Below are 15,258 nucleotides of genomic sequence, written 5' to 3'. Positions count from 1 at the left end.
CTCATTCATATTTGCTGCAGTAATGACTTGGTAGTGAGTCTTGAGTATAAAGACATAAAAACCAGAAGCTCAGAAATGTGCGTTGGGAGTGTTTTTTTCCTCCCCCTCCTCCCTTTTCTCCTTCTCCACCACCACCAAAAAAATTCACCCTTTCTTTTCTGTCCAAATACACCCAGTTAGAAATGCTAAGGAGTGGTTGGAAGGATCATGCCATATCCTATCCTTATTTCTGAGAGGCATATATTGATCTGTCCTCTGGATGAGGGGCTTTAGCTTAAAAAAAAAAAAAAATCTGACATCACCAAGGTAGCTCAGTCGTTTTGCAAAAGCAAGGGTCGCCGGTTCAACTCCCAAACAGGGCACGTGCCTGGGTTGCAGGCTCAGCCCCAAGTGTACAAGAGGCAACCAACCAATGTTTCTTACATTAATTAGTGTTTCTCTCTCTCTCTTTCTCCCTCCGTTCCCCTCTCCCTAAAAATGAGTAAATCTTTTTAAAAATCCATCTAGTAGGTGGGGCAGTTCAAAGACTTGAACATTGTCAGTTGACTTCTTTTGATGGTGGAGGTGTGTGGTCCATGAAGGGACTCATTTTAAAATGCAGTCCCTTTTTTCTTTTTACACTAACAATGCATATTCACTGTAGAAAATTTGGGAAGTTAAAAAAGCACACGTTTAAACACTAAAGGCACTGGTTATTTCTGGGTGGTGGCATTACAGTGAGCATTTTGATGTACCTCTCTCTAATCTTTTTTCTCTACCGGCATATATACATTCACAGATAATTTTCAGTATTAAGACTGTATATACCGATGATAGCGTGCTTTATTTTACTTAATACTAATCTTGTCATGAAATATTTTCCATGACATTAAATATTTTTCTATCATAGTTGTTGGGAACATTAGTTACTTACCTATTTTGTGCTTTACATTGTGGAAAGCACTTAACATGACTTAGTTGAATTTCCACAACAACCACTTAGGTAGTCGCCTCATTTCTTCAGTACGTTATTGGATTTCTAGAACGGGATACCTCACCACTGGGACATAATGCATCAAATTGTAACCCCACCTCAGCCAATGCCCTCTTTGTAACATAAGCAATAGTTTATAACACGCTCTTCTTCTTTCCTTTTGAACTGAACTCTATAGTTAATATAGCTATCTGTACACATAATTTAAAATGTATATAAAACCCTTATGAAATGTAAAGACAATGAAATGGTCAGATGCTTGACTCTACACGCGGAATGGAATGCTGACTCTTCCAGGTGTATGGGTCCGGGTAATTCAAATACGAGGGTCGGCCTCACCACTGAGGATGTCATAATTTTCCCAAATGATGAATGACCCAAGATGTAACAGATATATGTACAATAGTTGCATTCCTGGAAAATCCAATGTGTGTTAAAACCACAACAACAAAAAAATGTGTTCGTGTGCAAACACAGATGTAGTTAGGGTCTGGGCTTGTCAGCTGTGCAGATGCCTGGTGGGACTTGGACAGTGGCACGAGATGTTGTGCGGGGCGTCCTTCTCCCTGCAGCCCATCTCTTACTCCCAAGAGCCGCCCGCCCTTCACTCACTGTGACAGCCAGACCTCGCCCCCCACCCCGCCAGGTTCTGCAAACTCCCCCAGGGGTTGTGTCCTGAGGGAGAACCAGCAGGTACGGATTTGCCCTGTTTCTCTTTCTTTCGTGTTATGACACGCCCTTCTCATAGACGTTCTGTAAGCATTTTTGAGGACATTTCTGTAATCTTTTTAGTTTACAAAATTTTATAATTCCCAAGTATTATATGATTTTTCTCATTGTAGAAGGGATCCTTTTTTACAGTTTATTCGCTATTGCTGGCATGTAGAAAAGTTACTGGTATCTGTGGTTTTTCTTTTTGGTTACCTTACTGAGCTCTTACTAGTTCTAATATTTTTTTAGCTGATTGTCTCTTTTTTTGAGGTAGATAATTATATATTGTGTGTAAATAATTCTCTTGCCTCTTTTTTCTTGTATGTTTGCTGTGGGTTTTCAATGTAAAGGATACAGATAATCTGTTGCTTACAGATTTAATCCCCCTTGTCTGTAACACTGTATGCACCTGGTACCTTTTAGGGGCAGAAATGTTAATTACTGAGTACTTTTTCACTATTTTCTTATGATCAGGTTGGTTTTGTTTTTAAGTCAGTTTTACTCATTTATATTTTTTCATAAAATTCCCTGTACTGAAATTATTGAAACTTGCACATTATATTTTGTTACTTCATATAAAATATACTTTTCAAGTCTATAATCATACCACTATTCAAATTCCCAGTTTTATTTGGTTTTCATTTTCTTTTTGTCTTGCTCAGACTGTTTTTAAATGTCTTTATAAGACTAATTGTCTCATAAAACTCATAATAGGTAACATGATCACATGACTCAAAAATGCCTCCCCCTTCTCCAGGTCCTTGTCCATCTGGTTCACTGTCCTCCCCACACCCCCAAACACGTACCCAGTGCTCTTGGTTTCTTGTGTGTTCTTCCAGAGCTTATTTATGCGTGGAGCAAAAGTGAATATATGTTAATTTTCCTCCGTTTCTCATACAGAGTCCCTCATTCATTTTTATAGCTGCGAATTTGTGGCGCTGCCTGTGGCTGCACCCAATGTCTGGGTCACCAGTCCCCCGGCCAGTCCCCCGATGATTGCGGTGGAGTTGTTTCCAAACTTGCGGTTCAAACCATGTTGCTTCATTGCGTCTCTCAGCCGAACCCTTGCGCCCAGTCCAAGGGAGCACCATTAGCTTTCTGGCGAAATGTTGCCAAATTGCCCTTCACAAAAGTCCTAGGGTTTACATTCTCCGGGTAATATGTAAGAGGGCCCATTTTCCCTAGGGAACGTGTATCAGATTTGTATCAAAATCAAACAGTTTTTCTCCTAATTTATCTTAAGTTTATGAAAACCCTATTGTGTTTGAGTCAGGTTTATTGAGATACCATTTACAGGCAGTAAACTCACCCTTTGCACTGTATACTGTGCGGTGCCATTTTAAATTGCGTGCCTTTCAGGAGCGTGGCGTGTTACCATTTTTACAGTCACAAGGAGAGAGATCTTTAAACCTCAAAATGTCATGAATACAACTTCTAAATAAGACTGGTCTGCCGGTACATTCTTCTTTCTTTTAACCTCAGCACATTCCATCTCTTGGCACATTCAGAGCACCCAGGACAATGCGAAGTCGTCTTTTGAAATGTGTTCCTGCCAATTTGGGAGAAGCGCAGTAAGACAAATTGACTGTCGAGATGGAAAAGCTTAACTGGGAAGATACATTTATTGAATAATTGAAAGGAGGAGGAAATGCATTACCGATTAGCCACAAAAGCGCATGACGCCTAATATGCGACTCAGGAGACTTGTGTAAATGGGGGGCCATAAAACTCCTGGCCCCAGAGTTCCCACCAGCCTGCACATCTGTTCCCGTCCCGCTGACGAGGACACTGACGAGTTGACAAGAGCTTCCTGGTTTAGTTGGAGGGCAGTGTTGCAGCAACTCTTGGTAACTTTCCTAACCCTCCCCACTGTCTGGTTGTACATAAATATGTTAGATGAATCCTGCAGTTACCATTACCTACTTTGTTTTAGGATTTTTGCTTCCTGGGGAGCAACATAGTGCAAATCAGAGAAGAGGCCCTTGGTGGTGGCAGAGTAGGACTAGGGCTCCAGTCATCTGATTCATTAACCAGCCAGGTGACTTCCGGCAGGCAAGTTCCTTCACTTCTCCAGGCTTCTTCCCCGTCCAGTCAGGGAGGGCTGGAGGAGAGCCTTGCCATGCCCAGCATGGTGCAAGCGTCAACATCAATTGGGACATTCTCAGAAGGACAGACCCTGGAGCCCCACCCCAGAGCTGCTGAAGGGGAGTCTGCATTTGAATCAGATCTGCCGGTGATTGGTGTGCACACTGAAGTGCGAGAAGTGCTGAGATGGGCTTCCAGGTTCTGGTCTTACTCTAGAATTCTGTGCCTTCTACGTTCTTCCTTCTGTCATTCACTGCAGACTGTCTCATAACAATGTGCAGGTTTGCTGGAGAAGACGTTTTCCTCCCTGTGTGCTTCGGTGGTCGTCAGGGGTGGCAGTGACCCAGCCCACTCCTCTCACTGTGTCTGGCTGTGTTTAGGTTGGGACTGAGACAGCGGGGCAACAGAGGGGACGTGAGAGCCAACTCCATTTGCCTTCACAGAGCCACGGGAAGTGAGCCCAAGCCTGCATGGTGCCTTCTGCAAATCTGACTGCGTCGTCCAAATTCTAGAGGCTCATTAAATAAAGAGCAAGATATACGTATAATCAAGTTAGGTGTATGAAGAAGTACTAATGTATTTCTAACACACTTCCTTACCCGTATAAATGAATTAAAAAGCTGTCCCCTTAAACGAAATTTTCTTTTATGTCAGAGAGCAACTTTGTCTGGACGTTGATTTTTGGAGGGAGATCATGAGTTTGAATTTAAATTTAATGAGAGAAAATATAGATGTATTTATTCTTCACCGTCTCCGCCCAGAGAAGACAAAGCAGTGTGCTAAAGGGCAGCAGTGGGAGCGGGTAGAATGAGCCCAAACCAGCTGCCAGGGTGTGAAGACTCCTGCTTATGCACATAGGATTTCTCACTGAGGAAAATGGAACATCTCTTGTGTTTTGTGATGGTAGAATTTCTGCCCCAGACCTAACTGACCAGCCTGCAGTGTATGCAGCTTGTGATTCGGGGTGGCTCATGTAGTTGCCTGCTGTGGAAAACCTTTTGAAAATGATAGGGAAACACACACACACACACACACACACAAGCAGAGCCAGACCCCCTGAAGTGGGCATCTGCAGGCCGAGGGTCTTCGTTTCTGACTAAAGAACTCTTTTTCTGCTCAAATGGGGTCTGTCCACCTAGGGATGTTCTCTTTCAGCCCTCAAGCTGGGAATTAAGGTTTTGGGGATTCATAAAATTCCAGCTTATCATAAGTAACAATCTTCCTAAGTAACAGCACCGGATGGAATGCGTGTGAGCAGGGTGTCAGAAGTCCAACGGCCATTTCGCCAGGCCCCTGTTGGGTGCTTTGTCCTTTCCCACCATATTAGTGTGCATGTCCCAGGCTGGTGGGTGGGACTTGGAGTCAGCCAAGTTCACGTTAGCCAAGAATGCACTTGGTGTGTAAACCCCCAGTTTGTTCTGCTTTTGTGCATGCTGTAGGTTAGGTCTTTTACCAAAAGAACATTGGAGGTAATGGATTGTTTTGATGCAGATTCCAGGGAAGAAAAATGAGAAGTGCTTACACACGAGCACATCAACAGAATTGAACAGGGCCCGTGAGGATACTATGTGTTCTTCACACTCGGTACAGTGAGACAGCAAGAGAAAGCTCGTGCCCAAAGTCCTTCGTTCAGGAAAGCCTGAGACGAACCCTCCTTGCCGAGAACAGTGGGCTCTATTTCCTTCCTCTTTATAAGTCGTGTAGTAATAAAAGGATGGATCTTTTTGTACAAAAATGTGGGAAAGGTGATTTTTTCCTCTAGATGTATACAAAAGTACCGATGAATGGGGCCATTTTTAAATATTTAATGCCATATTGTCGGAAATTATTCTGCTAGAGGATTTCATGGAGTTTGACTTACGAGGTAACCAGCTAACCACTGCACTGGGTGTGGTCTAGGTCTGTGACCGTGGGTGGTGTGCGTATCTTTTAAATTCACACAGGAGCATCTGCTTTCCAAGTTTCTTTCATGATTGTAGAGTTTTCCTTAATTATTACATCCAGGCTTAGTCTCAACGTCCAGCATTGCACCCCTTGTCCTCACATGGGTGAGGACCCCTGGCATGGTCCAGGGCGTCCCTTTAATGTTCTAGCATGTGGAGTTGACGGCAAATTTGGTTTAAATTCATGTTTGCACTTTTGACCCCAGACGGGCTGGGGTCATTTGGTAAGTGTCAAAAGACTTGATGCTTGACCGGAAGTCTGGCACTTGCTACACAAAAACTGTTTCTCTAAATGTCAAGTGTGTCTCATCTGTCAGAATGGAAAGGGGGCAGGTAGGCGAGGCCAAGAAGAAGCATCTGTGTGTGGTTATATAACACTTGCTTCATTTGCTGTAGAAAACGGTTGTCTTTTCTATATTCAAGAACTGTATTTGTTTTTAAAAGGGAAAAATGAACTGTGGGCTATTGTTTTATAATTTTGCTTCATAAAAGGCTTTCTCAAGATTAGGGAAAACATTTATTTTCAGACTCTGGATGGCCTAGACTACTTTCTGGAATGCAGCCTCTACGGGCTGGTTCCCATTTCTCCCCATAAGGGCGTGGCTGCCTCAGGGGCAGAGGCTGCTCCCCCATCTTCCCTGGCTCCACAGGTGAGGCAGGCCAGACAGGAAGCTTGGACTCCGCTGAGTCTTGGACTGTGCGCTCTGGTCTCAGAGTTTGGTCCTGGAGTTTGCGTTCCCCTCCTGTTTCACACTCACTTATCAATCATGGTCTGTTGTTTTTGTCTTTGCTCTCCCACTGCAGATTCTGAGTTAGGTGTTGGCACGCTACCAGAACACGACAGCCAGGATGCAGGGCCAATTGTCCCCAAGATATCTGGTCTAGAGAGAAGCCAGGAGAAGAGCCAAGACTGTGGCAAAGAGCCGATTTTTGAGCCCGTGGTGCTTAAAGACCCCTGCCCTCAGGTCCCACAGCCGCTACCCCAGCCCCAGGCGGAGCCCCAGCCCCGAGCTCCTTCTCCGGACCCTGACTTGGTGCAGCGCACAGAGGCCCCGCCTCAGCCCCCACGTACGAGCACACAGCTGCCACAGGGCCCCCCAGAGGCCCAGCTTCAGCCGGCGCCAAAGCCTCAGGTGCAGAGGCCACCGCGGCCACAGTCCCCCAGCCAGCTGCTCCATCAGAGCCTCCCACCTGTGCAGGCCCCGCCCTCGTCTCAGAGCCTCTCCCAGCCGCTGTCAGCCTACAACAGCAGCAGCTTAAGCCTCAACAGTTTAAGGTGAGCCAGCCTGCTCTTTTTTTTGCCTGACTTTTGCCATCTTTTTGGGATGGGCAAGCAGTAGCCGGTAAGGGGTTCCCAAGGAGGCCTGAGTTGCCTTGCTGAAAACACTGTCACTGTGTTCTCTCTGAAGTAGAGACAGAAAAGGACAGTCCAGCAAGACTCAGGTCTCTTGGGAGAGGGCAGGTTGGGTTGGGTTGGGTTGTGCAGAGAGGACATTGTAGAGAACTAAAATACCTAGAGGCTGCTGAGGGGGTGAAGGCAGGAAGGAGAAGAATGCTTAAGAAACAGAGAGTTGAGGGTGCTGAACCCTGGAGCCCTGCCCCCCCCATTGGTGAGTCAGGGAATGAAAACCTAAGGTTCATAGAGGTCACTGAGCATTAAGAAGGCCTTAGAAGGCAGGCTCTTTGCCTCAGAGGGAGGATGTTTTGAAGAAGCTACATCTCTCTCTCAGTCCAGAGGCTGGAAGATTGGGACCAAGGAGTATTCTGGTTTGAAGTTTTTTCATTGAGATGTACTTCCTCCAAGGTGGGTCTGAGAGGTGGAGAAGAGACAAGCTGGGTGTCTAGAAAGAGAGGATTTCCTGCAAGGAGAGATCCGGGCCCTCATCTGTCTTGTTTTGCCAAATTACAAAGGAAAGTTCAAAAAGTAGCACAAAGGAGAACTGCAAAGAAAAGGGGATTGTACTTCTTATACCTCCCTCCTCATGGGGCTTTGTGCCTTTGCTGCTTCCCTCCCGCAGCCGGACTGCGGTGGCTCAGGGACTTGCGTTTTCCTGTCCCTGACAGGCAAGGAAACCAGCAGGGTGAGGAGGCTGTTCCTTCCCCAGTGGGCCAGGCCTGTCTTCTGCTCCAAGGCAATTGTGGCAGCCTCCAGAGAGTAGGGGTGACAGGGCATCTGAGCTCCCCAGTTCACCTCTTCTCTGTGCGTCTTCATTCACAGGTAGCAGGCAGAGAGGGTGGACTGGAACTCAAGTCCTCGCTCTCCTCCCCTTGCTTTAATTGCATTGCTTTATAGGAAACGTGGCTGGTGGAGGATGGGAAGGCTGGGTCTCTCTGGGGGCAGAGACAGGAACCTGGCACCGAGGGGAAAGCGGTCCAGAGTTTGGGGCAGAACCAGCTGTCTGGACACAGGTGAGCGGCGGCTCTGGAGCCGCAGTGTCCATTCGCAGTGTCTGCAGTAGTGGCAGCAAGTGTAGAGGAGGTGCGAGCTCAGGAGAGTCTCCCTGCGTGCACAGGGGAGGGTCTGTAAAGAGGAAGAGCAAGAGAAAAGGCATTTCCAGAATGGCTTTGAGCAGGGAGATAGGGGTTTTGTTTGTTTGTTTTCAGAAAATTAATTGCGTACCTCTTTCTTTTTCCTTTGTCCCTCCCTCCCTCCTTTCCCTCCCTTCTTCCTTTCTCCCTCCCTCCGTCCTTCCTTCCTTTCTCCAACAGCAGCAGCAGAAGCAGCACCCCAGCGAAGACTCAGCCAGCCCCTCCACACATCTCCCACCACCCCTCAGCCTCCCCATTTCCCCTTTCACTGCCCAACCACAGCCCGCTGCACAGCTTCACGCCCACCCTCCAGCCCCCCGCACACTCCCATCACCCCAATATGTTTGCCCCTCCCACTGCTCTGCCTCCTCCACCACCACTGACATCAGGGAGTCTGCAGGTCCCCGGACACCCGGCCGGGAGCACTTACTCAGGTAGGATGGAAGAGCTGGCCTTGCTCACCCGGGCTCCCACTCTGCCTTGCTGGTGGCCTTGCCACCTGTCTCTGTTGTCCCCAACTGCTGGGCTTTCTCTATTTACAATTTTCTGCTTTGTTGGGTGCAGTCTTGTAATCAGTCTTTTGTGAGCTGCAGCTCAGCAAAAACATGTACCGGTGCCTGCACCAGCCTAGCACAGGCCCAGTGAATGGGACACTGCCGGGGACAACCCGTCTGTTTGAAGCCGTGAGGCTCTCACGGCTGGGTTCACCACTGATAAGGTGGTAAAGTGCAGGGTGTGTGCGTCCTGTCGCCTGGGCTTCCGATGGAGTGGCAGACCCTTTCCCAGGCTGTGTCTGGTTCACTCCCAGCTCTTGCATTGCACCTGGTTTGAGGGGTTTCTTTCAGGTGAACAGGGCCTTTGAGCATCTTCCCGGGAGGGGCAGGTGTGCTTGTGGTGGCCACGCATCCCAGAATTTTAAGGACAGACCTAGTGTTCGATAGGGGGTCCTTTTTTCCTCACCTGATTTATCAATCAGGACAGGCGTCCCAATTTCGGGTCCATTGTAGCTGTGTCACCCCGCTCATTCAGAGAGGGGTAAAGCGGGGATGCCCTTGAAGGGGCAGAGCGCTCTGCCATGAAAATAGCCGGCACTTGTGGTTTAGCATGCCCGTCACTGTTCTTCAGCCCTGACAGATGTTAATTCCTTTAACCCTCAAGATGAACCCCTGAGGTGGGCGGCAGTGTCCCTATGTGATAGATGAGGAAACCGAGACACAGATGGGTGGTCAGCCGCACCCAGGGTCACCCGGCTGGCGGTAACAGAGCGGAAAGCTGGCCTCAGACTTTGGCCTGGAACCGGTCAGCACACCACGCTGACCAACCTGTCCCTCAGAGCCAAGCGGCCAGAGTGCAGGACAATTAGACCACGCAGTCTAATTTGATGTTCTGATAACCGTCAGCCGGTTGGTTATCCCCTCGAAGCCTCATGTCCCGTGCCCTCAGTCCTGACGCCTCCCTAGTAAAGTGCTTGGATGTCCTGTCCTGTAGAAAATTAGTTACAAGAAAAGGTGTCATGCTGTCCCCTTCCTTCTTCTGCAGAGCAAGACATCCTGCGACAGGAACTGAACACACGTTTCCTGGCCTCTCAGAGTGCTGACCGCGGGGCGTCCCTGGGCCCCCCGCCCTACCTACGGACCGAGTTCCACCAGCACCAGCACCAGCACCAGCACACGCACCAGCACACGCACCAGCACACCTTCACGCCCTTCCCCCACGCCATCCCGCCCACCGCCATCATGCCGACGCCAGCACCTCCCATGGTGCGTACCCCAGGCAGAAATGTGAGGATGAGTAGAGCACGCCTCTTCTATGCAGCACGGTGGGGCTGGCGCGGGCTGCTGGGGGCAGGAGATGAGAGGGGGACGCTAGCTGTCTAGGGGGCTCCCTGGCCTTGTCCATCTTTGCTGGAAAGAAGGGCGTGTGTCTGCTCCAGCCAGCACTGACCCCGGGCCTGACGTAGGAACGTTTTTCTAGAGTTATGTGTAGCACTGTGGGTGCATTTTATCTAAACGTCCTAGATGCCCTCAAAACGGTCACATCCAGTGTTGGCAGTTAACTTGACTTACAGGGTAATTTTGTTTTCTTGAACAGGCTAGAGGCTTGCCATTAGATGTAAAAAATCTCTCTGTTAGCGCTTTACGCCAAGTACTAACGACTAAATGCCAGGAGGAGGCTGAGGAGGGGAGAGAGCAGTCAGGAGACTTGGACTGCGTGGGGTGCCCTGCCCTTTCAGATGTTGGGGGTGTTAATTTCTTGTATCCCATAAGACGGTGCCAGTCTGGTATTGCACTGTCAGCAAGCGGTCAGGGAGCCACGTGCCCTGCAGCGACAGAGTTCAGCCTGTGGTAACAGATACCACTGGCAGCGACCATGTTCTTGGTCTTGACTGGGGCCTAGGACATGCTGGGAAAACCAGTTAGGATGTTTTTTGTAACATAGGATCTGTAATGAATAGTGCTCTATTAGGATGCTAAATATCCTGAAATAGGGCCCTATCCATCACAGTGAGCATAAAAGTGGTTTGCTTAACTTTTTAAAATATTAAATACTTGATCTTAAGGCAAGTACTCTAGGCACTGTGAGAAAAGATTTCAATTCCATGATTTTAAGAGACATTCCCTTTACCAAATTGTGTTTCCTCTCTTCCCTCACTCTCCCCCATTTTTTTCAACTTTATTTATCTTTTCTTTTTAAGATTTTATTTATTTACTTACTTATTTATTTTTAGAAAGAGGAGAAGGAAGGGAGAGAGGGAGAGAAACATCAGTGTGTGTTTGCCTCTTGTGTGCCCCCTACTGGGGACCTGGTCTGCAACCCAGGCATGTGCCCTGACTGGGAATCGAACCAGTGACCCTTTGTTTCTCAGGCCCATGCTCAGTCCACTGAGCTACACCAGCCAGGGCTCAATTTAATTTTTCAAAATATATATTTTAAAGTTTATTTTATAAATTTTACTTAGAAGATTTGAGATAAGGCCTTGGGACCAAAATTATTTCTTATAGCACATCCTTATCTTTTTTTCTGGAGGAACTAGACCTCTCAAAAGTTACATTTTTAAGGGCCTGTTATGTTGGGAAAGAGTTTACGCCACAGCCTGAGCGAGGTGTTTCATAAATGCTTATGCTGAGTGGAGGGGAGTCACGGCACCCGACGATGACATGATTTAGAGGAAACGATGGTGTACTCTTTTCTGCTTAAAAGAAAGGTTGTAAGACCTAGTCCAAATTGCTTTGTACTTGGGTGTAATGCGTGTGGGAAGACAGCTGAATGTACAATTCTTCTGCCGAGGTGAAGACAAAAATGGAGGGAATTCTCTGGATAAATCAGACCAAATGTTCACTTCTCTCTGATTTGTCTGAACAGTTACCTCTTTTCTCCAGGTCAGATGTTTGGTTTGTGCCAGTCTCTGAATACTGAGTAGAAAGAGACGCAATAGTGCGGCCAGGACCTAAATACACCATGTGGGTTTTCACTTTGTTTTTTTTTTACTGTTCTTGGTTTCTTGTCAGAGTGACTCAGGAGCTCAGAAGGGTTTCACGTACGATGAGGTTGTGGAGTCTGATGACAGCGTTATGACCAGACGCTTGCTTAGGGCAGCCTCCGCTGAAGCAGTGAACACAAATGTAGATCTTTTAAGTAACTAGCTTTTGCTTTGATCCCTTTACAGTTTGACAAATACCCTACAAAAGTTGACCCATTCTACCGGCACAGTGTGAGTCTTATTACCATGCTATGCATTCAATGTGACTGCTTTCCATTTTTTGTGCTCGCCACAGATCAGTAAATGACTAGCAGCTTTCCTTAATCATCTTTGCAAGAATTCCCATTGCTCCTCGTCACTTTGGATGTTTGCTTTTGTGACGTTTGCTTTCGGGTAAAGATGCAGTATCATCTTTGGAATCAAAAGATCATAAGTACTCCTGAGACTTGAAAGCCAAGCTGGCCTTCACTGGAAGCCAGGTGTCTGTCCTGACAAGGCAGAGTCTGAAATCACAGGATTTCAGTCATCAGTTGGAATAATCGTGTCCACAGAATTCCTGGAATTCCACTTGAATTATTTCCTCCAAGCGGAAATTCTCTTTTTTTCCACTTATAACTCTTCACAAAGCAGGATTTTGGACTAAATGCAGAACCCTCTTGCACCTGGCTGGTGTTGTTTTCCTGAGCTTGTTACAATTGAATGAATCTAAAGATATTTAAATAAAAAAGGGTCTTAAAATTGAAATGTATGATTTTTTTCTCTTTAAACTCATTCTTCTTTATTAAAAAGAATACTTGTTTCACACAATTTGAAGAGTATGCTCTGGAACTTGAATTGCTGCCAACCTAAGTGTAGTGTCCAGTTACTTATAAAACAGTGACTTCTCCACATACAAAGACCTTGGACATTTACCGTGATATTTTGATTAAGGAGTGAATACTGCATCATGTTTACCCTAAATTTTGCGAGTTTATTTGTGTTTTTTAAATGAAGCCAGGAAGATGGAAGGTTATTAATTGCTTGTAGCCATGTTGATTCACCATCCTCAACTATTCTTGCTTTGATTTTTCGATAGTTTTATTATGTTGAGTAGAAGTGCTGCTTAATAGATCATCCAAGGCTGTGAATTCATTCATCCTTAGAACCAGATAATTAAACACTGTAGTAGTCCTGAGTGTAGCGGAGAAGTCAAGACTAGAAAACAATGAGAAAGTAGTCTGGAGACATTCAGAAATAACGGGAGGCAGGCCTCTTCAGAAAGGGACGAGGAAAGTGAGTTGAAGTGCCCGTGCCCCCACACCACCGCCCCAGCACTGTTGGGGGGGGGGTGGTACCAGGAGACAAAAGCATTTTAAACAGACATGAAAATCCAGCAGGCCTGGGGGTTCCTCTTTGGGCCTGTCCCATGAATGAAGCCATCTTAATAAGCATCAGATCTCTGCCCTTTGTCAATGTCTTACTGATTTTAATTAAGGACCAGCTAACAAAGTCATCTTAGAGAAAGCTTAGTGTACTCAGCAGGTGACTCAGGCTTACTTCCTAGGACTGGATGCAGTGCCTTTTTATGTGCACATTTCACAGAGAGTTCTAGATCGAAGATGGACAGTGAGCCCGGGGGCCTGATCTTTTGGAAGGTTTATGCTTTATTGCTTAGGTGCTTCAGATTTTTAGTCAAGGTGGGGGGGATAGTTAACCATATTCTAAGAGGGTCAGTAACAGAATCAGGCAAAAGGAACGTGGTGAGAACAGCAGTTTTTTATTGAAAACATTAAAGTAAAAATACCCACCTGGAGGCAGAGTAATAGAAATTTGAGTGTGTTTTAGTGTGGCATGTATTTAATTACTCTGCTTCATACAGTGTACTGTGGGAGAGTTATTTCATATTATTAGTTATAGTGGATAATATGTGAAGTACTTGGTCGTCCTCGCTTTGGGGATTAGGACGTTATAAGGGGAATTAAGATGCAATGCACTCAAGTATCTAAAACACAATTTTAGACTTAAACATAGTTTTCAATGAGGGCACTTGGCTTGCAATCACTGGTTAAGTGGTTTTAGTTCAATATCAATTAGTCTGAAAAACTTTGCTGCATCATTGAAGGGAGCAAAATGAAATAAAAGACCAACAGAACAAGAATGTACTCTGAAAAGAGGCAGGATTACAAAGTGTGGGAGCCAGTCATTACCTGGAGATAGCTACCATAAATGCAGTATTAGGAGAAGCTTGAGTTACTGTTGTACTTTTGACATATTATACAATCGTATGGGCGGGACATTACTGAAATATCTGGTGGTTTGGTCAGAGGAGGAAACAAAGCAGTAGAATCTCAAAAACACTGTTTTTAGGAAGAGGGAAAGATGTGTTTGCATTGTCTTCTCTGTTGCCGTATATTTCTTTTCTCCATTGTGTTGTCAATAAACTATTAGTTCAAGAAAATTTATGTACTTAATTCAGAATCATTCTTCTCCCTTCACTGAGTGGCTTCACTTCAGGGCTTGACTTGAGTAGCCTCCACTGAGCTTGTCCGTCTTACAGAAAAGTGGGCGGCTCCCCTGAAAATCTATAGTGAGTCCTTTTATTTTACCCTTCCACAAATATTTGTCATTTTAGATGAGACAATTAAATTGTCCTCTGGAACTGCCACTTCTAGAACAACCTAATGAAGCAAGGATTGTGAATATTTTCTCATTTCCTCAAACTATTAAAAATCTAAAAGTACTAATTGAGTTTTAATGATACAAAATCCTGGAGCTCATAAAGACTTGCTTCTTTTGCGTCCTTCTTTTTCTTTTTCTTTTTTTCTTTTTCTAATTAACTTGTAATTTTCTGGGCATCTTACTCTGCTCAGCACCCCTCCTGTTTTTGATATGCATTAAAATCTCCCACCGTTTAGGACGGGTATCCGACTTAACAATTAATAATTAGAAAAGCTCCCTTTCTAATGATGTCCTCATCGGGGACGTCATTTGTCGGCTGATTGATTCTGAACTACTTTTAAGTTTCCGAGTTAGGCATTCATGGCACATCTGTGTGATCATTTCATCATGGCTTCTTGACTAATAGCATCGAACTGAGATTACTTGGCTTGCTAATGTTGATGTCTTTCTGTGGGAAGGGAATTGGAGTATATCATTTGCCTCCTGCTAAAAGCTTTTTCTCCCTCTCCATCTTTGGCTGCAGCTCTTCCATTCCTACCCACCTGCAGTATCGGGCATCCCCCCTATGATTCCACCCACTGGACCTTTTGGTTCACTACAAGGAGCATTTCAGCCGAAGGTAAGAACCTGACAGTGGAAACACATGAGTGTGTTGGTACGTGGAGCCTCAGGCTAAGCGTGTGGGTGGGTTCCGCATTGTCTAACCTGTAATTTTTCTGATCCAAAGTGATCGTTGGGATTTGAGTGAGGATATTTTTTTTAAAGTCCATTTCATGTTAAACTTTAGCCAAATTTAATTTTCAATTTGTACTATCCATGTAATCTCAGTCAATCCAGGATTTTCTGTGCTCTTTAAAAAATTTCAGAATATATGTATA

At 45.7% G+C, this 15,258-nt stretch overlaps 1 protein-coding gene across 5 annotated transcripts in view; it reads left to right on the top strand.

Moving 5' to 3' along the window:
* AUTS2 (activator of transcription and developmental regulator AUTS2) overlaps positions 1-15,258 on the top strand; it is a 1,165,474-nt gene that overhangs the window by 1,129,543 nt on the left and 20,673 nt on the right. For 2 of the 5 annotated variants that reach the window (XM_053929822.2, XM_053929831.1), the window contains 5 exons: positions 6,517-6,988; positions 8,422-8,675; positions 9,781-10,022; positions 11,909-11,953; positions 14,904-14,999. In XM_053929822.2, coding sequence (XP_053785797.1) covers positions 6,517-6,988; positions 8,422-8,675; positions 9,781-10,022; positions 11,909-11,953; positions 14,904-14,999 — 1,109 coding nt within the window. The remainder of the gene's footprint in view (positions 1-6,516; positions 6,989-8,421; positions 8,676-9,780; positions 10,023-11,908; positions 11,954-14,903; positions 15,000-15,258) is intronic. The other 3 variants (XM_053929825.1, XM_053929823.1, XM_053929827.1) reach the window with 3 other exon arrangements.

This window comes from Desmodus rotundus, chromosome 1, assembly GCF_022682495.2.
Source record: "Desmodus rotundus isolate HL8 chromosome 1, HLdesRot8A.1, whole genome shotgun sequence".
NCBI classification, from domain to species: domain Eukaryota; kingdom Metazoa; phylum Chordata; class Mammalia; order Chiroptera; family Phyllostomidae; genus Desmodus; species Desmodus rotundus.
This window is presented reverse-complemented; position numbering and strand designations above follow the sequence as displayed.